General features: G+C 36.6%; 1 protein-coding gene across 11 annotated transcripts in view; it reads right to left on the bottom strand.

The window, feature by feature from the left end:
• Positions 1-24,765, bottom strand: part of BLTP1 (bridge-like lipid transfer protein family member 1) — a 124,150-nt gene that overhangs the window by 92,665 nt on the left and 6,720 nt on the right. For all 11 annotated transcript variants that reach the window (XM_074823594.1, XM_074823596.1, XM_074823602.1 and 8 more), the window contains exons 2-11: positions 23,449-23,578; positions 19,782-19,898; positions 17,877-17,955; positions 17,149-17,213; positions 11,361-11,547; positions 10,076-10,157; positions 9,266-9,459; positions 4,361-4,440; positions 2,927-3,077; positions 717-873 (exon numbers count right to left, since the gene is read on the bottom strand). In XM_074823594.1, coding sequence (XP_074679695.1) covers positions 717-873; positions 2,927-3,077; positions 4,361-4,440; positions 9,266-9,459; positions 10,076-10,157; positions 11,361-11,547; positions 17,149-17,213; positions 17,877-17,955; positions 19,782-19,898; positions 23,449-23,545 — 1,209 coding nt within the window. In that variant the 5' untranslated portion in view covers positions 23,546-23,578. The remainder of the gene's footprint in view (positions 1-716; positions 874-2,926; positions 3,078-4,360; positions 4,441-9,265; positions 9,460-10,075; positions 10,158-11,360; positions 11,548-17,148; positions 17,214-17,876; positions 17,956-19,781; positions 19,899-23,448; positions 23,579-24,765) is intronic.

The raw sequence follows: 24,765 nt of genomic DNA, 5'->3' as shown, positions 1-24,765 counted from the left end.
CACCTGGATTAAGGCACCCGATGACCAAAGTCTCTCCTTTCCTCAGAAAAATTACTAATGAAATATCTATGTGCACCGATACCAAATAACACCATTTTGAGGCTTAACAAATGCTGAATTAGGTCCACTAGTAGAAACAGCATAAGATATTCTGATCCAAGGCCTGAGAGGGCAGATGAATACCTATTTCTAACACTACACTTTCTAACCCTTTCAGTCACAAAAAAAGAAGAAAAAAGGTATACAATGAAGTCATGTTATATCCCATTTGTAAGAGTAGCAACAGGTGAAAGAAAAATCCAAACCCTTACATGTACGCATCTTTTTCTCCCCCCCACTATCATCTCTCCAGTAATATTAGATATTCATCCAATATCAGAAGAAATTATCTTTTCATCATGGTGAGCTTCATTGTAATGGAAGATTGCACAGGAAGTCCAGATCATGAATTCCCAAGCCTGTAGGAGCTGGCATGGCTTAAGTTGTAGCTTTAAGGCTTAAAAGAAACTTAAAATAAACCGACAAATACTAATGCCTCTCAGCCAATATTTCTCTTTGAAGGATTTGCTCATAAGAAGACTAAACCAAAAATTGCCTAGCTTTTAAAACCATAGTTCCATAACAAACACCCAAGACAAGTAAAAATATGCACAACCAAAAAGCACAGTGCAATCACAGCAGACAAGTTATTTCCCAGATAAATTTGCGCTATTTACCCTATTTTTGGTAAAAAGCAAATCAATGGTGGCATCTGCAATAATATTCATCCGCAGTTCAAAAGCAAGAATCTGTCTTGGTTTCCCAGGCTGTGCAATTTCTGAGACTTTCATAACTTGATAATCTGGTGGGAAGAAAAATTTCCACAAGCAATCCCTAGTGGGAAAGAAAAAAAAAAAATTTAAAAAATTTAAAAAGAGTTGTTTTTATTCACAGAGGAAATACATATACATTCATACATATTTATGCATCTATTTGGTTCACTTAATTATTTTCCAGCTAGCTGAATCTTTAGACAACCACTGGATGTGATAAGAAAGAATGTTTGTTTAAACTCTTCATCATGGGAGCCTTCCAACCCATCACTGTAATCTCCAAAAGTTTCAATGACAAGAAGTGACTTTTGGGTAAAAGCTATAAATGGACAGACCATAAATGATTTAGAATAAAAATATTTTAATTCAGACAGTAAACAAGCTGTGTTTTTCTTATTATTCCTAATCTTTGGTTTACAAATCTGCTACAAAAACATAGTAAAATGTAATCTGTTTATGCTGCGGTTTGTGCATAAGTAATTGATGTAATGCCCAGAAATAAACAAAATACAAAACTTTAGGACCTTGGAGTGGCAGTGAAATGAAGCGTACATTTCTGCAGACTTATATCTGAACATGCAACTACACGAAAGGAAAGCCACAACAACAAAGCACAGACAGCACAACTTATATAAGTCTTCTTCCAGGGAGGTGGTGGAGTCCCCATCCCTGGAGGTGTTTAAGAGTAGGGTCGACATAGCGCTGAGGGATATGGTGTAGTTGGGATCTGTCAGTGCTAGGTTAATGGTTGGACTAGATGATCTTCAAGGTCGTTTCCAACCTAGATGATTCTGTGAAGTCTCAAGGGGGTGGAAGTAAATCTTTAAGGAGGTAGTGGTTTCCTGCACCCAGCACCTGACTACTATAGCAGCTTAAAAGTTTAAAAAAAACCAAACGAACAAAAAAAAAAACCCCACAAGCTGAAAAACCCCAGCAAAACCCCCACAAACACCACACAACACACACTGTCAAAATCCTGGGGAAATCCAAGTTTTTATTGCATGATGTGTTAAAGATCAGTATTTGTAGAAGCCCTTGTATGAAATAAGAGTACAAAGTTCACAGAACTCCTACAGATCTGTGCTTCTAAAACATTCAGGCACTTTCCAAAATACCTTCTATCCATGGCACAATGCAAAATTCTTCCCAGGTACATGAATTCTACAGACTCTGCACAGGCACCAAACTGCCTTCTGTCTAGCCAGTTAAATTTATAAAAAGCAAAACTATCATAGAGCGAGCTTTCTTGGTAGTATTAAAAATATAATTAATGATTCACTGACTTCATATTCTGATCAAAGTTCTAGAAATTGGCATTTTCTCTTAAATTCTCTAAGACACTGTCATATCTAATGACTACTCTTTGGTCTGCCATCCCAACACTCCTAAGAGACAGTTAATGATAACAGTTTCACAGGAGAATTAATGGAGGCCAAGAGAAGTATCAATCTGTAATTAATTGGGGAAAAGAGGGAAAGCCCTGATTATATCACTTTTACTTAATAGTCCTTTACTCCCTAAACAATTCTATTGTCTCCACCAGAAATACTCACGCGCAAAACACCAAGGGCTAAGTGAAGAACAGTAGTAGAGCACTGGCCTAATATTTTGTCATTAAAATAGCTAGATAATAAATACTTTGGAGACCGTATCAAGCAGTTGATTCTCCTAAGAAGGATAAACTATTCCCCCCTCATTATTTTCATAGCGAGATTTGTACTTTCATAAAACTTTCCTCACCGATATGCAGTGTATTCCCATCCATGAGCTAACAGAAGCATGACAAGTCTAAAGGTAACCAATTAAAAGGTTAAGCCCTTAGGTATGTAACACTTGACAAATACTAAAACTAATTTGTTCACAAAATATAGGAACATAATTTATGAATTTAAGAATAAAAATTCACTGAGTGATCCTAACTTTGGAAGGTCAACAAGATAAACAACAATGAATTTACTAATCTTAAACCACTGCGGCAGGACTTCTTTTTGACTGCCTAGTTTACCCCATACAAATTAGAAGTCTGAGCAATTGCACACTGGAAGCTTTAGAACATTTTCTCAATAATAACAGATATTAAAGATTAAAACTAAAGTTGTAAATCGTGGTAATACCTCTGCCTATCAGCCCAAGGCCCGTAGTTGAAGTCTGTTCCTTTTCCACAAACAATGTCCAAACCCCAACATGGTGGCAGATCCTGTAATTTGCTGTCTTCATTGTTTGCTTCTCCATCATTACTTTCCTCTGTCTCCTCTGGTACAAGACCTGTATTACATAATATAATAAACAGATTATTAAAGGAAGCTGCTTCAAATTAGCAGGAAAAATGTTTGCTAAGCACAAGGCAATTAAAGTGTCCTGATGTCATTTTTATTTGAGACCACTACAGTAAGTAAATATCAAGCCACAATTCAATGCAGTCTCCCAGTGGAATGGCAAGAATATGGCCAAAAATCCTTGGGATTTTCTGAAGCGCTGCTCACTGATGCCACTGAAATGCTGACATACACAGCAGTTGTATCTCTTAAGTATGCTTTTTACCAGTACAGGCTTTCACACATCCACATGCAGTTCCAAATCCTAGTTACAAACCAAATTTTGACACAAAAGATTAAGTTAAAATCATTTCTACAGACAATGCAAGTAAATAAAAAGGAAGACTTACTACAGTAGACCCAGAATTCCCCAAGGAAGACTTACTACAGTAGACCCAAAATAGTAAAAATTCAAGCACTCATTCAGCAATGATCAAAAATTGCCACCTATCCTACACCAGTATACATCATTATTGAACGTGTTACCTTTGTTCAAGATTCAGGCAATACTTTAAGCGGAGTCAGAGCAAAAGCTTTTGCAAACCAAAAAAACCTCCAGCAAAATAAAGCGGTAGTATAATACACTAGATTTAAAGTGGAAAAAGATAGACACCGCAATATTCAGATATCAATGCATCAAATAAACATCCCAAAAACTCCAGTAGGTACTGACTATCAATCATCTCCACTCCTGAAGTACTTTTGGAAACTTACATCCTTTAAGTTTACAGCTTGAAACATAACTTGTTTCAAGAATAAATATCAAGATTAACTTGCTTCCATGTTACACATAGACTTGCAGAAGGCACTGCTGACAGAGTGTCTACATCTATACAAAAATACTCATGGATTAAAATGTTACTTCTACATGTACAGTTATTTCATCTATGGAATTCCCTAGGCCTCTTACACAAAACAGTCTAGAAGTTGACAACAGCCATTAAAAAGAATGCAGCTCAAAATTTCACTACCTTCTAAACACGAAACTTGTGAACTTTCTCCCATTTGTTTCAGTGGAATTTTTTTTCATTTGCAGAACAAATAACTTATTAACTTATAAGCATTCATAAGAGTACCTATGTACGCTTTTATTTGCTCTAAAATATTATACTAACTCTTTGAGCATAGTTATTTTTCAGCATCAAAAAAAGAAATTGTCTAGCAAGTCCAGACAATTAAACAAATAGCCTTCAAATTCCTTAAAATTTTATCTTTGTACTTAACAGAAGGTACCTGGTTCATCCATATAGTAATAGATATCAACGTCATTGGACTGCATTACAACAAAACCTTCACCCATCAGCCTTGGTGGTCTGTAGTGGAAAAGGGTGCAAATGTAAAGATTAAAAAGCAATGCAATGAGATTAATCATATGAATTCAAGTAATTTTAAATGCAACATATTAAGCATAATGGAAAAGATTACACAGGTCAGGTTCACTTGCAGCTTGTAAGTAGTACATATTTAACCATGGAATCATCAACAAAATGCTATCTGTAGCAAGCAAGCCAGCAGTGGAGATACAGTTGTATGTGGTACCTGACCAGGAAGATTTCATGGGCAAGACTCAAGTTTGATGCGATCCCAAGACACCAGCTCTGTGCATCTAAACTGCTCTTGCCAGCAGCCTGACTGCAGGACGCCTGCAAGAACCACAGGCTGCCTTTTCTACCAGGCACCAGTCTTGTCACATTACCAGAAGGGTTGGATAGAATAGACAGAAGTGCCCAGGACACACCAAGTCTGTCCAAATACAGCTGTTCGTAAGTTAAATAAGTGCAGGTTATAACTTCTGTTCCTCTCCTTCCCTCCCTATCACACTGTGATTCCTGGTCTATCTGCTACCTCAGACTAAATGAGCTTCTGAAACTAAACACTGTGAATATTCAAGTCTATTTGGTCTCAGGTCTCCTATGAAAAAAGGAGCTGTCATACTGCTAGGCTATGTCCACTCTGATTTGCAAAAAATACTTGACCATTAGTTGTAATTATTAATAGTATTACATAAAGTAACTTAAAAGTTTAGTTAACTCAAGCATGAAAATACCAGGGTCTTCTCCACAAAGACATTTCTCAGATATTATAAACCACAGCCAACTACCAGAGTTTTACTTTCAATGTTTCTTTCCATCAAGAGTTCCTTTCTCCTTGTCCTATATTGTTCTTTCAACTGCTAATTGTTTTTTTACTAAAATAGCACTCTAAACCAAAGGGACAAGACATCTTCAGTAATTAGACCATTAGTTAAAAAAAAAAAAAAAAAAGGCTGTTCTTCCTTATTAACATTTCCCTCAATATAAAAAGGTCTAAGTGATTAAACTAATACACAAACCACTTCTCCTAAGACTATTATACTGGTATATTACAATCCCTTTCTTACAGTCTTACCACATGTTAATTTACATAATATTACATTTTATAGTAGTATTATAATGTGAAAAGTCTGGTTTTACTGCAAAAGATGTTTTTGCCACTTTTCAGCCATTTTCATAAATTGTCACCTCTTAACAAAAAAAGAAAATGCCAACGACAGAAATACACAGTCTAAGAGTGTGAATGAAGCACATTGCCCATTTTAACACAGCTCAAACGCAGGAAAGCTTGGAAAATATGGAAGACAGCAGATGCAGATCCCATGTACTGCCAGAAGTTCATCAAAAGCAACACAGCAGGAACCTTAAAATCAATTTTATTTTGAGAGTAACGACAGCAGTGAAAGAGGAAATACTTTCTATGCACTCCCAATTTTCCAATTATTTTTTTTTCCTGTCCAAAACTGAATTGGCCTCCCCAATGCGATACAAATAGAGCAAGATGTGAAAAAAAAATAAAATTGTTTAGTGGTTCAGGAATAGAAGTGGGAAGGAAAGCATTTAGAGATACATAAATAGTAGCTCATGGAAAGAGCTATTTATTCTGCCCACCCTCCTCAATAGGCACAGGCAGGTCAGCAAGACTGGAACGCGCACCGTGAGCTAGTTACTTCAGCCTCTCAAGCTGAGTGTACCACCAACGGGGGCTCAAAGGAAGCCACTGCTTTGTAAAGAGCTCACATAACATAACCAGCTGTAAAACTTAGGAGCCTGACAGTAACTTCTGTGTCCAACACAATCATTTGCCACTGCCTGACCATACCCTCAGCGGGGCACATTGTCAGGCAAAGGCTGCATCTCATTTCAGCAGCTCAGCACTTCACCATGGAGGTCAGCCAGCCACAGCTACTTACCCTCCGCTGCTCGAGCTGGTATGTGTTTTGTACCCTGAAATACAGAATACGATGGTGCTTTCACATGAAGTGCATTCCCCTCTCTGACAGCACAGAGTGCATAGGTCTCGAAACACTATATATGCTTTTCCCTAAGCCTGTAGAAATACACTGGAGGAACTACATTACTGTAAAGTGTGAATGCACAGGGCAGATTTAACAATTGTTTACTTCTGCCTTCCTAATAGCGTTTACCTATACTGACTTAGAATAATTAATAATTTTGTTTTAATCTAAACCACTATCTTAAACAGAATGACAAAGAGTCTTTGAGCTAAGCCTTCTTCAAGATGGACAATTTGACTCAACTTCTACAGCTGTAGGAAACAGAGAAATATCTACAGGAAAAGTTTAGGAGCTGACAGAATGGCCAAACCCTCCTGTCAAACACCCACTGACTGCCATGTCATCCTCATCACCTTTGCCATACTCCACTTTCTGGAGGAAAACTATGATGTCTCACACTAAGTGGAAGTGGAGGGAGAAAAAATAATAGCACCAGAACCCCATGTGGTAGCTAACCATCTTCCTCAGTCCTTTCCCTCCAATTCTTTTAGTGTGCATCTTTACTGTGTCTGCATATTCCATTAAACACTTCTCTTTCGCACTTGTTCTGATGTCTCTGAACTCACTACACTGGTATAAAACTTTTTGCCTGTTCAGTGTGGGTTTTTTCCACAGAGGAAAGTTCTCTTCTGTATCATCATGTGTTGTCACTAGTTCTTTGATTTCCTTTTTAAGAATAATATGAAAATATATAGATGACAAACAGCTTATAGTTTTAGATTATCAAAGCATCACAGGCCATAGCAAACCCAACACAACAGCCAAGCAAAGCAGTAGCTTTCCTTATGCCAGTCCTAAGATGGTCATAGGTTAGGTGATAACAAACAGGTGCTGAAGCCAGCAGCAGAACAGATTTAGATTTAAGACCAACATATATTTTTCTTAATAGGGATGAATTCCATGATCAGTGTTCACTGCACAGCCATGCAAAAAAGACAACAGTACTGCTTCTTTTAGCTGCATTCTCAGCTTAAAGTGCACATGAAACTACCTCGGCAGAAAATGGGAGAGGAAGGTACCTAGTGAGGCCGCGTAACCCACCCTCAGCAGGAACTGTTACACCTTGCTGGACTTAGTTGATGGAGGTGGCAAAACCTTAGAAACCCCACCACAGGCCATTTGAAAAAGCAAATTAGATAATAGCAATGAATGATAATGAGATCATCATCATCATTAGAAAGTATTTTCTAATATCTAACCTAAACTTCCACTTTGAGCCTGCTGACTTAGTCACAGCTCTCCAAACTTGATCTGCTTTAATCTGCTTTTTCTAGCACAATTTTTTTTTCTTGGGTTTTGGAGGATTTAGTTGCAAAAAGTGATGGAGGTGTTGAGATGTCTGTTTGCAATATAATATGACACTTTTCAAGGTGGGTTTTTGATGTTTGCACCAATTAGTCAGTCTGTTACAAATTTCATCAAGTCACTTAGCTTGTTTTAATATATGCATTGCATTACCTGCAGAAATTTCTGAAAGTTAAGACACTCAGCTTAATTTTTAAGCCAAAGCAGCATGAGAGGGTAGGTTCTAAACATTCAAACATTCCCAGTTTCCAGTGAACTGGGTCAGTTGTTGAATCTACTAAGTAAATTAGGGCACGTTTTCTGCATACATGCCATCCTTCAGCCATCAGGAGCTGTAGGGATGGTAACAGCATAAAAAGAAAATACTTAGCGGAAGCAGGAGAAAAAGCTAATAGTTTGAGTATCTTAATCCTATTTTGTTTTAATCTTGTTTGTTTTCAGTATTAATTGTAGAAATTTCCTTTGTCGTCATGTTGGAAGAGTACGATTCTGTACACATCCACAGAATGTTATTTGAAAACATATAAAGGCATATTATAGACGGCAGTATTTGGCTGATGCAAAGCCAGTTAAGGTCCAGACAAATGATGTACAAGTTCATTTCCAAACATCATAATTCATTCTCTGGATATCGTTCCTTAGGAGGTATAGAATAGGTTTAAACATTTTACATAAACTCATGCACACAATTGTCCAAGGATAGTATACGTTATTTATTTTTCGTTGAGTAATTAATGTCTGTGAAAGACTTTGAAATTTAACAGTTTTGTCCCAATTATCTGTTGAATATATAACATTGTAAGCATTGAATAAGATAATGCAGAAAATTCTGTCTATGATGTTCATACCACAGCGATGAAGACTGTTAATATATTATGCACATAAATGTCTTGCTGGTTAAAGTGTAATAAAATGAGAAGGCTAGGGTCAAATCATTTCATGCAAGCACACTTTCTTTTGTTTGACTTTTCATTGACCATTCAGTTTTTTAAAGCTGCATAACCTCACTTTTATGTGGAATGCACAGAGGTAAAAGGATCAGCACTCTGTCTTCAAAAGATAATATGATTTCTACTACATCAAATACTGCACAGCTTTTGCCCATTTTTAAAAAATATTTTCCAAGCCATACGTGAATCAGCTCTACAGAAGTCAACACCTTAAAACTTGCATTTATCCTAGAAATTTAGTGCTGTCAAAGCCCGTGTACACCTGTAGTACCTGAGTGAAGGAAAATAAAAGTTGAATGCCAGATATTAATCACAGAGCAGAACACACACTCCCCCAAAAAAATCTGCAGTGAGATAGAAAACCAGTACTTTTCTCCATAAATAAAATAGTTTCAAAGATCCAACATTTAAAACCTTCAGAGTGGTAAAAATGCCAACTGCCTAAACACACGAAGTAAAATTAAGTCACAGAAACACAAACAACATTATTTTGCTTCTTTTTCTTAAAATAAATAATAGAATAACATGGAAACAAAAAAACCCAAAACTTACTCATCGTTTTGAAGACCAACATATCTTGGACTTGGAACCAGCATGACTCTAACATTTTCCAGTTTTCCCTTCACGATGTGCATAAACTGGTCAAGGTGGCTTGAAGGTGGTTTTGTGGTATATGTCAGAAAAGCATCATCAAAGTTAATACAAAGTGTTTGTGGCTGATAATGATTCCCAAATGCCAAGCGACCCTAAATCAAAAAGAAACCCCAATTATTCGTTATACACTGCTCTTTTACATATATATATATGTATATATTTACCTATAATAATGTAGTTTAACCAGCCATATGCAAATAAAGACAGTGGACAAAAATCCTGGCCATAATCTATGCATATATAAAAATACTACCTTGTACATTAAACTCTCAATATTCTATCTGCTGTCACCTCAATAACAGTTTTCCTGGGTTTTTTGGGAAGCAACATCAACTTTTAAGGAATGTGTCCAAATATACCTATTAAAAAATGCCGGGAAGAAAAAAGAACAAAAAACAACCCCAAACAACTCACAGAAACCCAACACACCACACATTGTACAACACCCATTACCTAGATTAATTAATGGGTGATATTCCTGAATTCATTACGACTCTAAGACGTAAGTATTTCCCAAAACAGAGAACATAACCATGCTTCCATCAGCACCAGCAGGATTTGTGACTGCTGGTGGTGTCATTTTAAAACTTTTTAAAATCATGAAGGAGAACAAAAACCCAAAAAGACTGTATAAGAAAAATGAACGGCAAGCCTGATTTTTAAGCATGTACTGCTAAATATTTTCATTATCAGGGTCTTTTCACTTACCGTGCTCACATTGACTTTAATGACTGGAATAAGCGATCTCCATGATGAAGAAGGGTCTTGAGATTCTGTTTTTACTTTAACACTATGGGAAAAAATAGGGTTTATTCTTTTGTGTTTTCTGCAGAAAAACTAACCAACCTTTTCTTCTAGGGGTTTTCAGTGCACAGCTCTCAGGGAACACTCATTCTCAAAGGGGTCTCTCCTGTAAGGGACCTGCTAGCAGTCTACTGCAACTCCTCCAGAGCCTGGAAGAACAGCAGGAAGCGTACACAACTACACCTTGGGTGCTGGTATACGGAGCTGACACAGGCAGAAAAGGAGCGTGCTGTGTTTAACACAGAGCAACAGTTAAATAAATCTTCCTCAGGGTAACTTGGTCTGTTCTAAATATTCCTAAACCAATCCTTTTAGGTCTTTGGTGTGGGAGTTTTCATTTCCCAAGACACATGCTCCTCAAAGGCAGAAGTCCTTCCTGCACCTGTCACTAAGGGTACAAGAGGAAAACATGAAGACCCTGGCTTGGAGGCACAGCCCTTACCCAAACTCAGGACTGCCACAGCATCCAGCAGCTGCCCACTATGTAATTCAGTAACATGTACTGGCCTGGCCAGCAGCAGTGGAAGACTCAAGTCTTATTTGATCTTCCCTGCTCCTGCCAATAAATCAGTCTGCTGTGATTCTGCCCAAAGAGAGGCTTATTGTTGAATACCTGACTCTGCTACACATAAGCCATGTGGTAGAACTCCTTATAGACATACACCATGTTTTCTAGGGTATGCCAAAACAAGGAATAAAATAAGAAAATAAGTTTGTGTAGCTATACACAAACACACACCCCTAAAAAGACAACATGTGAAATCAGCCCAAGTTTAAAGCTCAAAACCCAGAAAGTCCTCTCAACACCACACAGATCCTCACATTTTGTCTATTCAATGCCTTGAGCAGCTATTACTTCTACGGAGCAATACCATTATTATTCTGCAAGCATAATCCTCTTCAACACATGCTGCCTCTCCACATTGTGCTTCAAATAGATTTTTCAACCTGTCTCTGATCATTAAACAAAAAGTGTTTGGTTTGGTTGGTTGTGTTTTTTAACTATTATGGTAGGAAGTCTGAGGAAAGGAGAAAGATTTAGACTGTCAGGCTTGTCAGTGCAATTTCTCTCTCAGCTGTGCTTCAACCATTTGGCCTCCAGAGCATATGTTAACAAAACATTACCCAATTAGTTCAGCACTTTGCAGAACAAAGCATCAACAAAAGAGCAAAACGAATAATAATTTACCTTTCAAGATTGGTATGTGTTCTCTGCCTCCCGTTTACTTGTGCTTTTTCATCATCTTTCTTCGCTGGAATTATTGTGGGATCCAAACCAAATAGCTCTTGAAGTTGTCCATAAAGCTCAGAACGGTTGTACACATGAAATTCAAAGTCATTCACCATAATATACAGTCGTGTTTCTGCCTTTGGATCTAAACAAATAGTAGGAAAAGAATTTCTAAATCTATTCCAACATCCCTTGCAATATTTACAGTTTTTCAAATATGCACATGCTGCAAAAACAATCTACGCAGTAATGAACAGCTGCTGAAGTACATACTGAAAAAGCAGTAAAAATCTCCACAAAATAATTACAACTGTTCCAAGCAAATCAGTAAAACTTGGCAAATAAGACAGTTGCACACAAAATATAAAACCTGAAAGGCATTTCACCCTTAGGTCACAACCCAAAAATAAATCCAGGCAGGACCTGCACAAAATGGTAAATGAGGTTCATTCAGTCTCATATATAAAAACAAACAAACATAAATCAGTCTTGATGCACAGCACAGAAGCCTCAGTGACAACTGCTTTTTAGCACAGATATCAGTACTTGAGATCAATTCAGTCTCAAAACCCAAATGGTTTTCTACCCAAGCTCTATAGTACAGCAGTCCTGAACTGGGAAAAAGCTTTCTTTTACAGAGAAACAAAAAACATCAATATGCAGAACTAACAAGAAGCGTACTCATTTTGCACAACTGGTCAATATTTTCACAAGTTTAAAATGTTAACTGTAATATCAGCTTGACTCTGACACTTAAAAACTAGTTTATCCGCTGATTGCATACAGAGCTGCTGGTGACATACTTTGACATACTTTTGCCTTAGATAGTATGACCTAATTATGGAGTTAATGTGAGGAAAAAGCTTGCACAATTTCCCCCTAATTACCCAGTTGAAAGAGTGCCCGTTACACATTCACTCGAGAGACCTGAGCCGCTCTGAAACCTGATCTGATCTTTCTAAGTCAAACAGACTTTAGGAAGCTGAAGCATCAACGGTTATTACAGCAGTCCCCAATCTGCAACTCAGGGGGTTGAAACTGAAGGCAACAGTTCCCACAGACACTAAAAATTAAAAAGTCAGAGTGAACACAGCTGCTGTTGTGGTCAGGGTCAAGAGAAGAAATGCAGCTGCCCAAGAGCCAAAGTTTAGAGATACCCACTTTATTACATGCACCCTCTTTTCTAACAAACTCATCTGTCCCTTAATGTTACACATCTATACAACACTCTGTCCCAACACCACCAACCCACCTTTTATCCCTCACACCTAAATTACCACAAATTTCCATATCATTATAAAAAAAAGTAGATGTATAATAAGTCTTCAAAAAGCACTGACATCACAGTTTTCTTGAACAGGAGACAAAGAAAAGTTAATGAGCCAGTTTCAGTTCCTTCCTGTTTTCATGAAAGCACTATCAAATCTGTTTGTTGGTAATGTTAACTTGCATCAATAAGATACAGGCAAAGGATGACACGGACAAAGACTGGGATACGCAAGTGTTCACTTGAGAGATCTCAGTATCATCAAGAACACAAATAAATGTAATTTTTCAATTCCTGGAGGCAAGCATTAGACTTCATTAACTAAATGACATAATATGTAGTAATTCATTTCTTCAAAGGGGATTTAAAGAGACAACTATCTCTTTTCCTAATAACGAAAATAAGATTTGACCTCCACACACCAATTTCGTTGCCTAAGACACTTCTGGAAAAAAAAAAAAGAAAAAAAGGCAAGGAAAAATAGACAAGCGCATCTGAATATCCTATTTTTCAATGATTCAAAGAAGCATATATGTAGGTCATGTAAAACTAAATACCAGGTTGATAGCAAAATACTTAAGTTTTATCAACATTTGTTGGAATCAGGGTGACTAATGTAGCCAAGGTTTTGACATTTGCTTCCTACAGAGTTTAATCAAGATGTATTATTTATTTATTATTTATTCAAATGGTTGTATCACACCTACCCAAACAATTCAACATAAATATACCCACTAAATAAAACCTAACAGGATCATGAAAAAAGTCACTCCTGACAATAAAAAGGAGAGGAATTGGTTCTCAAAACTGTATTCCCCCTCCAAATAGTACCTCACAAACTACACTATGTAGTTTTACAATACAAAAACTGACAACCTGCTGTGGCACCTAAACCAAGACATCTGGGTGTTCCCCATTCACAACATAATCCTCCAACTTCTGTTCCTAAACCACTTTCATTTCTCAAGTATGCACAAAACCTACTTTCTCAAGTCCCAGTACAGTTTAACTTAACGCTCAAGGCAGGAAGACAACTCACATGCTTGGCTTTTTCTATTAAGTTCTTTCAACACTGGTATGACATGCCTAGTACATACATAGTGCCATGATGAAAAACAAGACTGCACTTGCTAAGTTGAATTGAGGAACTTTCAAAGAAACACATCAGGAAATGCAACTTCGTGACAGGTTATCAATAATCATTTTCCAAACTTTTTGGGTTCAAACTTCCTCTTATGCAAGGAACTGTGATTAAATCTTTATGAGAAGCATCCTTAAATTACAGTGCAACCAAAGTCTTACAGCAACATTTACTTTCAATTACAGTGGGCAGGCAGACAATGCATCAATTTTGGTAGGTTAGTTTTCCTCTTCTCAGAAGAATGGTAACAAAATAATTCTCTTTGCTTTAGAACGAACGTGGATAAAAAAAAAAAACAAACCCAAACCAAAATACAAAGCTTTTTCATTTTTCCTTTTTCTGACACAAAGGTTTAACAGTAATACTTCCTAGCATCCATTACAGTAATCTACCCTTTGATCATAAACATATATTGACTACCAGAAGTTCAATGTGAAGAGTACACCATAAAGCATTTTGCAAAGCACATACACCAGAGTGAAGGAAACTCTTCTCTGAGTTTGCCCTCTTTTTCCTAATAATCTTCACTCTTCTCTGACAAATCTCCGATCCTGCTCCTCACTCAGTTTTAATTTCTTTGTGTATCCTCCTAAGACTTGCAAAGTCAGTGGATCTCTGCAGGTCAGCAATGACTGGCAGGCACTGCCACATTCTCCATCTCCTCAAGAAGAAGGCTGAGAAGCCACAGGATTAGAAAGCAGTTATCAGGGAAAAATATTCCAAATAACACATAAATATATTCCATGGGCATGTGGAACAACACTGGATTTTTCTTTCCAACAGGAGTAACAACTTGGAAGCTGAAGTTACATAAAGATTGAATATGTAAAACCTAGCATTAAAAACAATTTTACTTTGGCATAACTTATTGAACATGTAAAGTACTCGTCATCACTCAGTTGTTTTAAAAGGTCACTTATTTCACTTCCAGGGAAAACTTTACAACTTGTATGACTGGGCTGGATGAATATTGAAGCCCTTTCTGGTTCTAAACCTCTGAATATATGAATGAATTACTAGTCACGCTCCTCCCACAAGTTCAGTGGAGAATATATGAGTCTGCATTACCTTCAGCACATTCCTTCAGGAGTCAGAGACACACACAAGCTTCATACACACTTGAACAAAGATAGCTTTTAAAAAATTTAAGATGCCCCCATGCTGAAGTTCAGCTCCTTGCATACAACTGCAATGGTGCCTAACATCAATAATCTTACGACTGAAAACTAGATTGAGTACAGCCCTTCACCAAACAGGTGATGTCAAGGACACCTGAAATGGGAGTTCCCCTACTAAGATCTCCAAGTATTTCAGGATCCTTCACTAGCCTCCCATTTGTGTACAAAAAACCCCTCCTCTAATACTTGAAATATCTCTCAGAAAAAAAGATAGAATGAGGTCACATTATTTCTACACTAACAAGACTTTAAGTTTATCACCACTATGAAAAACAAAATCCCACTCACGTCACATTTCACATTACTGTTAGGAGTATGCTGCACTTCAGTTACAAAACTTAAGACCAAAAAAAGCACAACATTCAGAAACTAATAGTTATTGCTTATACATAAGTCTTCATAAGATTTTTTTTTTCCAAACAAAAATATTAAAATATTTAAGGCTTGTGTTTTTATAAGAATCTGTTGGGATTTTTAAATTGGTAATAGCCCTGATTCAGCCTATGTGTTTTTCCTACAGGAAAATCTCAGCTCTGCTTTGGTTTTTTGTTTTATGAAGGATCTGAAACAAAGGTATGCACCCGTAATGTCTACCTACAGCAGGTTTTCCAAATGTTTAAGATGCAATTTACCAGAAGCCTTTGCTATTTGGTCAGGTACAGGTATTTCTGTTGCAATCAGATTAAAAAGTATTGGGAAGTGTATACTACAATAGACTAAGAATCATTGAAGATTTTATTTTTCCTTTAAGGTTAAAAAAAGCATCTCTGCTAAATAATCAAAATGTCAAGGGAGCAAGGTTATTTTTCCTAGGAAAATGAGTAATTATTTAAAGGAGTATTTTATTCACATTACTTTGTTGTCAGACCTATACACCTTTGACCTCCTTGGTTACTTGGATTATTTGTCCACTAATTATGCAGTCTTAAATGCCAGCAGAGAAGGTTAAAGCCTTGAAGTATTGCCACACAAAAATATCACCATAAAAGACAAACACACCTATCTTTATTGCATTAGGTTCAATTCATTTTTTCATTCTGTGAGCCACTAGAGAAATATGTTTTAACTAGCAGATGAGGAAGACTGTGAAAATCTGTTGGACAATAACCTGTGGTTGGAAAAAAATCTAATTAACTCTAAGACTAGGTTCCACTTTTTGAATTAGTCTTCTTATGGTATAAAGAACTTGAATTGTGTCATATCACCTCAGAGGCTTAGTAATGCCTCAATAAAAAGAAGAGAGCAACTCTTCCTAATTCATATCACTATATTGAATGGTGTCTCCTATTTACTTGCATAACACGTATGCAGTACTCCTACCACTGCTGAGTTGGTACTGGCAAAGCAACAGCTGTACAAGCTTGCTGACAAGTCTAAGAGGCTTCACGCCATCAGAGACCACTTCCAAAGGGGACAGGGGAAAAAAAAAGCCCTCCAAAGTTCAATAACCCTCTCAGTTAGTGCCCTCCTTAACTGTAGACAGCTGCCATTTCTGGACCTCCTTGAATTAGCAATGGAGCCGTGATGCTTCAACAGTCAAGAGAGGCAGGACCTGAGACTCATTCAACGAGATTCTAATCCTATAAATGACTAAGCACACATCACAAGGCTACTTATGTTTTGTCGCAGTGTTTTCTGCAGATACAACTAATCTCTGGCATCTGGTGTTAATCGTCCTTCTTCAGCCACAGATAAGGAAGAAAAAAAAATTAATCTTTTACACTTCCCCACTTCTATGGCCACAGATGTCATCAAGACACCAGCTTATCAAATACTAAAGAACATCCCCTACAATAACACTTTTACTAAAATACTGACAGCACAACACTGAAACTTGATAACTAAAAATCACTTCCAGAACGTAAGAAGCCTCTATTTATCATCATTATAAACTTCAATAGAGGAAGACTACTATTAAGGTAAATGGTTTGTCTTAAGAAGGGTTCAAGTCCCCAATAATAAATCCTGTATTTATTTCATTGCGTTGTTCTAGTCTACTAACACAGATCAATCACTTAAAAGAACCCATACCTTCTGATGATTCAACGTACTTCAGGTACATATTAACAAATCAAATACACACCTGAGATTGTTCAAAGAAAGTATTTTTCTGTAGGCTACCTGTAAACTCAAACTTTGAAACCTTTTTGAGAAACCTACCGTGCTGTTTCTGCTTAGGGTTGTACATCTTCCACCAGCGAAATATGATAAATCCATCTTGAATTCTAAATAAAATAAATGAGATAAGACAGATGTTAAGAGAGTGATAATGCAAAATCCTATGTGCACCTGCATCACATGTTGCCTTATACAGTGCAGAGATCTGCAGTTGCACTAGTGTACAGCAATATTAACACACGAAGCATTACAACATAAAGCATGCAGTATAATATTATACTATTATTACTGCATTAGCTGAAACTCGTATAAAACCCCATATCCATTGCCTTCTCAAGGCTTTCCAAATTTAACAGTAAGAATCAAAATTACAAACTATTTGCTAGTATGCAGTTCACAACACAAATTATTCTCAATTCCAGTAAATAAATGCAAACTACTTGGCCAAAATTAATCTTCCAGACTTAAGAGCAGGAGCATGACAGAGAGAAAGATATTAATGATAAAATAGTTCTCCTTCAAACTCTAAAGTGTTTTCTTTCTCAAATATTAAGGACAACTAGAATCTTACCCGGTACTCACTTCCAACTTATAATGCTCAAACAGCAAATGAGCTAACGGTATCTAAGAATGTCAGTTTATTTTTAACATTCATAAACATATTTACTGCTCATTTGTAAGACAATATTTTGATATGTGTTATTTAGACATATACATTTACTGTATTTGAAATTGCTATTTAGAAGAGTGACCCCCTTGGAAATCTGTACCTGATAGACATGTCTTCTGTGATGAAATAGATTTCACGAACCATGATTTTTCCAGACAGCACAGAGAATGAAAAGGAACCTAGTATGAAAAAAAAATGTTTATCAGACATTAGCCTAAAGTTGTTGATGCTTTATTTTCTGAACAGGAGGAATATAGTATTCAACTATCTGAAATGGATTTACTGGGTATCTTGAGTTTATCCTCTGAAAACACACTGACTTTCAGAGGAGAAGGGAAGTCAGAGATTCTGAAGATACATGACAAAAAGTATGCATCTCTAAAAGGTGCATACCCAAGAATACAACTAACCCCGAGACACACTAGTCACTCAGAAACATTCAGGTGTCTTGCAAAGCTTGCAAAAAGAGTTAGGAAAGCTGTTTTGAACATTTGTAAGTATCAAGACATTGTATGCAAGACTGTAATTAGAGCAATAAAGATTCCTGACAAAATAATTTTTCAAATTTTAAACGGCTAGAAAGTTTTCAGTCCAATTATTATGACAAATTGTGTTTACAGCAGGAAGGATTAATAAGCATGAAAAGACCAGCAGGTAATGCAATAGCCCATATTTTTCCTAAGGCTTTTCACTTCATCCACAAAAAGTTACACAAACCATGATTTGTTCTAAAAAAAAAAGAAAAATCAACATTAATCGATTGAAGCCAAGCTGTAAATTATGGGATTTAATTAATGCTATGTTCTTCTTGCTGATTAAGTTTATAAAGAACACCACATATTTCACCAGCCATGTCCAGCTGTCTTTACTTAACAATTTCACAGAGAAATTTTAATAAAAGCCCATAGATCAGGTGTAGCAGCCAATAACTATTTCATCTATATTGCTGTGCAAAAAGTTGGATTTGAAGATGGCTTGGGTTACAGTTCTTAAATTCTTGAGGATATAAGCAAATTATTTCAGGGATCTCTTTGGCAGGCAGGTATGGGTGGGTTGGTTATTTTTAAGTTTTCACTACTTTTATGATCAACAGTTGCAGAAGTAGTCCAGAACTAAAGTCATTGTCATTCTGAGAAGCAGACAGCAGAATGCATGGAAGAATAAATGAAAGAAAATTAAAAGTACAGTGACAGTGAGGTTGTGGGATACAGCCCTCTGTGACTCAGCATCAGATATTTTTGTAATGTGGGTGAGTGCCCAAGTGATTTGTACTGACCTGTTTTATTCAAAAATGTTTTAAAATATGAAGAAAAAAAAAGTTAATGGATTTTGATGCAAATGTTCTAGCCAGTAGAAATTCTACATATCACAGTCCTAGTATGGATTAACATTATTAGTTGTTCTGACAGCTTATTTAGAAAGCAAGGACGCTGCTGTAACAGGGAGTCAAGGCTTAAGACTCTACTGTGCCCCTCTGAGCCCACTCCAGCAGTTGCTACCCACTCTTCAGATGCTGTATAACCAGCCTCAAAGGTGAGGGGGAGTGAGAAGTCACACCCCTTAACACCAAATTATGAGGCAAATTCAGAACTGGCTCAGCCAGGTTCCATGGAAGACCAAGGTCAATCTTCTCCTTTTAGGGCACTAACCATTATGATTACAGGGCTTTGAAAAAGGGGTAATGGAAAAAAATACAGATTTTAAGTACACAAAGTATACAGACTAAACAGGAAAAAGTAAACTCAAAATCAAAAAACCTGTCAAGTGAACTTTAATATAAAATAACGAGAGACTTCAATGAAAAAGGGGTGTTTTTCTACCTACACCAAGGATCCTCCCCTAAAGCATGGCATCAAACCTGTCTTCTTCTTAAATTAAACCCATGGTGATAATTTTCAAACTGCTATAATAAAGGAACACTTTAATTTTACTTCGAGTTTTTAGCAAATTAAGGTATAATAAAAAGCCGTAGATTAACAGCGGCATTACAGTAATCATAACTTACCAATATGGATGTAGCCATGTTTATATAATCTGTTAAGAACCAACGTTAAAATGAGTCCAATGTTCCGGGAATTATAATAAGTTAGGTAGATAATCCATCCACAAGACAATATTGTTGCTGTTGAAAGATTAAAATGAATTAAAATAGTTTTTAAAGTATGCTGACCTAGATAAAAGCCTTACCTATTAAGACTATAAAGCACAACAATGTTCTTCCTCCTCTCCAAAAAACTTTGAAACTGCTGGGACACTTTAATGGGTGTTTTCAGAGAGACGGTATGAGAAGGGTGTGAAGAGATGGGGGGAAAAAAAAGAAGGGGAAATGGTAAGTTCAGAAAAATATAGATTCTTCACTGCTCTTCCATTCCCCAATATAAAAAAACTTGTCCTCTGGAGGACCTACAAAAGGCACCACATATTTCATTATATCTGTCATCATCCAAGAAGTGAACTTTCACAGATCAAATCATAACATGCACTTTCCCACACGGTCATTTATTTCAAGAAAACCCTAAAAAACCAACACCACAGAAGTCATACTACCTTCCTTCTCCACCCTTCTCCAAACCGTGAACTGTAACTTAAATTTCTAGTCTTTCATATCTTAGCGGAGGAAACAACATTATCACATCTGAAACCATTTCCTGAGTTGCTGTATCCCGAGAGAGATGTACCAGTCCTTGGGTCGGCAGAAATCTGTCAACAGTTCAAGCATGGAATTTGATAGGAAAAAAAGGAAATAGCAATCCAATGAGAATCATATTTAAAAAAAAAAAAAAAAATTAGGTCTGCTAATCCCCGAAGTAATTTTTACTTTAGTTGATTAAGAGCTAGTAACCTATTTCTAACTACAAGGGTTCTCAAAGCTTCCAGAAGGACAAACCCAAAAGGAATGGGACTGCTGGGAAACGGACTAGTTCTAACTCACTTTACTGATAATTACCATTCTGTTTCATCCAAAGCAGAGTAGGAAAGAAAGCAATTTTTGTATTTGAGGTATCTCTACTCATTATACTAACTGAACTTTCTAACAGAAGTTTTTCATTTATGTATAGAATTCATACTGAAAAACTCAGATTTATTGTGCCTTTTACGGGACTCTGCAAGAATTCAGATGATTACACCAAAAAAAAAAAAAAATTATAAAAACAACCTGTCCTTTGCTGCTCCTTAATTTTTTTGCAGTGTGATGTTCCACTGCTTTGTAACAACACCTGTGTTTTGTTGAAAGATGAAGAGAAGGTAGAAGAAAAAGACTTGCATGACTTTGTCTTTTCCTTACTGGAAAATGGATCCAGCGTGGCCAAAATTCAAGTAGCTCAAACACCAGGGCAGGTAAGCTGCTTGATGTGTAAAACAAATCAGATCTGTGTGGGTGACTACACAGGAACAAGGCAGGGAGGGTTAAAGCTACACCTCAGGAAAGAAACTGCTCTTGGCATTCAGTGAAGGCATACTGCAAGGACAGCATTTACCTCCCTTCTCTTTCAGATGAGTAAGCTACTCGCTGCTGGTCCTCTATCAATGTAGGGAGGAAGGTGGAATGACTCACACGTAAAGGGTCTCATTCCAGTAATAAACCTTAGTTTGAGATTAAAGTTCAACTACACACTTCTAGATACCTAAAGCCAAGAAGGTTCCCTCTTAAGGTGACATATACTGAGAAAAATCAGCAAACTAGTGAAGTCTCCAGGCACTACAGTCCTAATCCACTGCCTTTACCACTAGTCTCACTTCTACCACAAATTGTAGCCTTTTCTTTTCCCTCATCAAATTTAGTCTCTGCTATTAAGTGACAGATCCCATAAACTCTATTCATCTCATCATTATATTCTTGATTTTAAAAGCCTCTTCACTGAAATGACATTTTGGAAATTACATTTGGAAGGTTTGACTGTATGTGATTTTTAGAAATTATTCTGGAATTGAGCAACAGCTCTTTGAGAAGCATGTTCATTTCTAGAATTCATCACCTCTTCTACTGGGATCAGTAGCTAGCTGTTTCAGGATTCAGGAGAAGAAACTATTGACTTTTTTTTTTGTTCTTTTATAACAGAATGCCACAGGTCAGCAGATGAAAGCAAAGGAGGAATGGCTGGTTGAAACTGGGTCAGTTAATATATATTACTTCAATATGTTTCTACACCAAACCTCATAATGACAGGAGGCTACCCAGCTTTTTCTGTTGTTTGTGTCATTGTTTCTAGAATACCAGGTAGTTTCTTACAACTGAAGAGATCAGCAGCTCCCCAAAACTGAGTAATTGTATATAGGTCATTCTGCCCATAGAAAAAGGGGATGGACTATATTATTTCTTGAAGTTCCACCCACCCTTCCATGAAACAGAGATTTGTAAGTTTAATATATTCAAACAAGTAAGAAAGCTAAGCAAAGCTTTTGGTTTAAACTATAGCTGTTACATGGAATTGCTTATATCCTACATACTTTCCAAGTAGAATTACTAACAGTTTGCTCTAAGAATCCAGTGCAGAAAAGGAAAACCAGAGAAAGAAAACTCTGCAGGCTGCAATTTAACACTTTCATTCTTTGGTGAAAGACCTGAACATCTCTAACTCTCAAGTCAAAGCTTCCAGAGACAACTTTTTCAGATCTGTTCCTCATCTGCTCCACATTTTACCGTGAGCAACTACCAGCATGGTGACTTCTCTTATCTTCATCTTGATTACACGTAGAATTCTATGTGGAATATGAACTTTCCATGGCAACATACTAAAAGTGAAATAATATTCAGAAAGCACCCCCGGCTAATTTGCCTATGTCCTTTTCATTCAGTCTGGCCTACTGAAAAATAATTCCAGTACATCAGTAGCTAACAGACATGGTTTAACTTCCCAGAAGTCAAAAAATAAAGTTATTTTTCCTGGGCTGCCCCTCACTCCAGGTCTAAGAATCAAGGCTGAAAAGCAGGTAGTGTCTACCTTTGGAAAAGTCCAAATTCATCACACACTTCTAGCACTTGTCTGAATACAACTTAATTTTTATTTTGCTGTCCCTGATCTACCTATTCATAGATTCAGAAAACGGAAGTACCTACACACAAATATAAACAATAACACTAATGTTATAAAAAAATTAGCATCTCTAAATCAGGCACATTTACAAAAACAGCCCATAACAAAGTACACAATGGCTTAAAGACTTATTGTGGCACACAATTTAGTCTAGAATTTACATCATTAAACACAGTAGTCTTTATATCACTATTCAAACTATACTATATTAAATGGCAGATATGTACATATTGGTATGATGAAGTTATTGTATCTGCCTGTCAGTGTGTTACAAGGCTAATCCTTTGTTAAGGTATTACCATTAATCACCAGCTTACTCTGGTGTTAGAAAAAACTTATTTCTCACTGATTTCTTATTTTGCAGAGTTGCAGTTGTAGAGCACCATCCTTTGCACATTGGACTTATCTCCCAAGAGTCGCAGCACGATTAGTATTGGAAACAGTTCCGTGTTTTTTTCTTTCTGAATTACCTAAGTAGCATTGCTATACCTCACTAAACAGCTGTATGACAAGTAAAAACCTATTTTCAGTGTTTTGATGCAATTTGGTAAGAAATTTGATATTGATATGCCAGCATTTAGAGAAGTACATTTAAAAGTTCACACAAAAAAAATTTAACAAAACCAGAAACCTTACCTACTAACAGCCAAACAACATTGGAGTCATGTTCTGTTAGGAAGTCTTCCAACTGCGTGATACTTGGAACAAAACTATCATTTTTTCTTTGATCCATTGCTAAACTGTTTTTGCACCACCACCTATAGAACTGAAAGAAGAAAAAAACAACAAAAAACCCAAAATGAGTAACAAGCACAGTACAGTTTGGAAAGAATTGAGTATGTACCATGTTAAATGATCTCTAACAGTCTGTTTCACACAAATATGATTTTATTTATTATATTCCTTCAATAACATCTTCAGGATTCTCAGCTACCCTTTCTTCTATTCTAGAGCTACAGAAACACTTCCACTCATCTCTGCTGAAACAGAGTGCCTTGCTAAAACAGATTATAGATCAACAGAATGCCAGAGTAGACTCTCCAAATTTAGCATGAATGCCCCATATAATAGCAAATAAATTTTTAAAACTGTTGTCCCATAGCAGTAAGTCAAAAGGTAACTGAACATACAAGTAAAAATGACTCTGTATTAAGCCTTCTAACATGCGAAAAGGGAGTATGAGACAATATGAGGCTGAACCCCCTGCCCCTGCGGAAGGAAAAGCTGAAGCAGACACTTTGAGGAGCTATGGAAAATTCCCATAACCTCCCAATCCACTGTGTCCATTAATTCTCTTGCTTTAGGATGCATTTGCATCATCACATAAAAAGTGACTACACAGTATCTCTGTTATAAAGAACAGAAAACCAGTCCTTCTGATCTTACACGCTTATTCAAACCACCCATAATTCACATTGCAACTGGGTTATATTAATTAAGTGTGATTAACAGGGAGTATCTCAGCTCAGTAACATGTACAATTACACAGTAGTATTTTATTTCCATTAGTTTCAGTTGAAGTCTTCTCCCTTGGATGTTATCTGTTAAGCCTTCTTACAGGAAGATAAGCATTAATTCCACCTTTTTTTTTAAAAAAAAACACCTTCCAGCTCCTGGCAGCCTGTCTTCCTGTCAGCATACCACCCTCAAAAAAAATGAGTAGACTTTATTCCCTTTCTGATGCTCTCCATCAAAAGCTCAAGAACATACAACTACATAACATTGGTAAGACCTCAGTTTTTGAGCAGCGTAACATCTTTGGAATAGTCAGTATTTAGAAGTGTTAGCAATAAAACTAACAAGTTATCCAGTTTTTCCTGTAATATTTGTACTACCTCTTACTATTATAACTTGAAAACAAAATGTGCAAGGAGAAGTTGAAAAAACCCTGATTTTAATGCACTTGTTTCTTCCCTACATTTGGGTAAATACAGTACCTTGAACTAAGAGCCT

The sequence above is a fragment of the Strix aluco genome, chromosome 4, assembly GCF_031877795.1.
Source record: "Strix aluco isolate bStrAlu1 chromosome 4, bStrAlu1.hap1, whole genome shotgun sequence".
NCBI classification, from domain to species: domain Eukaryota; kingdom Metazoa; phylum Chordata; class Aves; order Strigiformes; family Strigidae; genus Strix; species Strix aluco.
The sequence above is the reverse complement of the archived record's forward strand: the minus strand, read 5'-3'. Positions and strand labels throughout refer to the sequence as shown.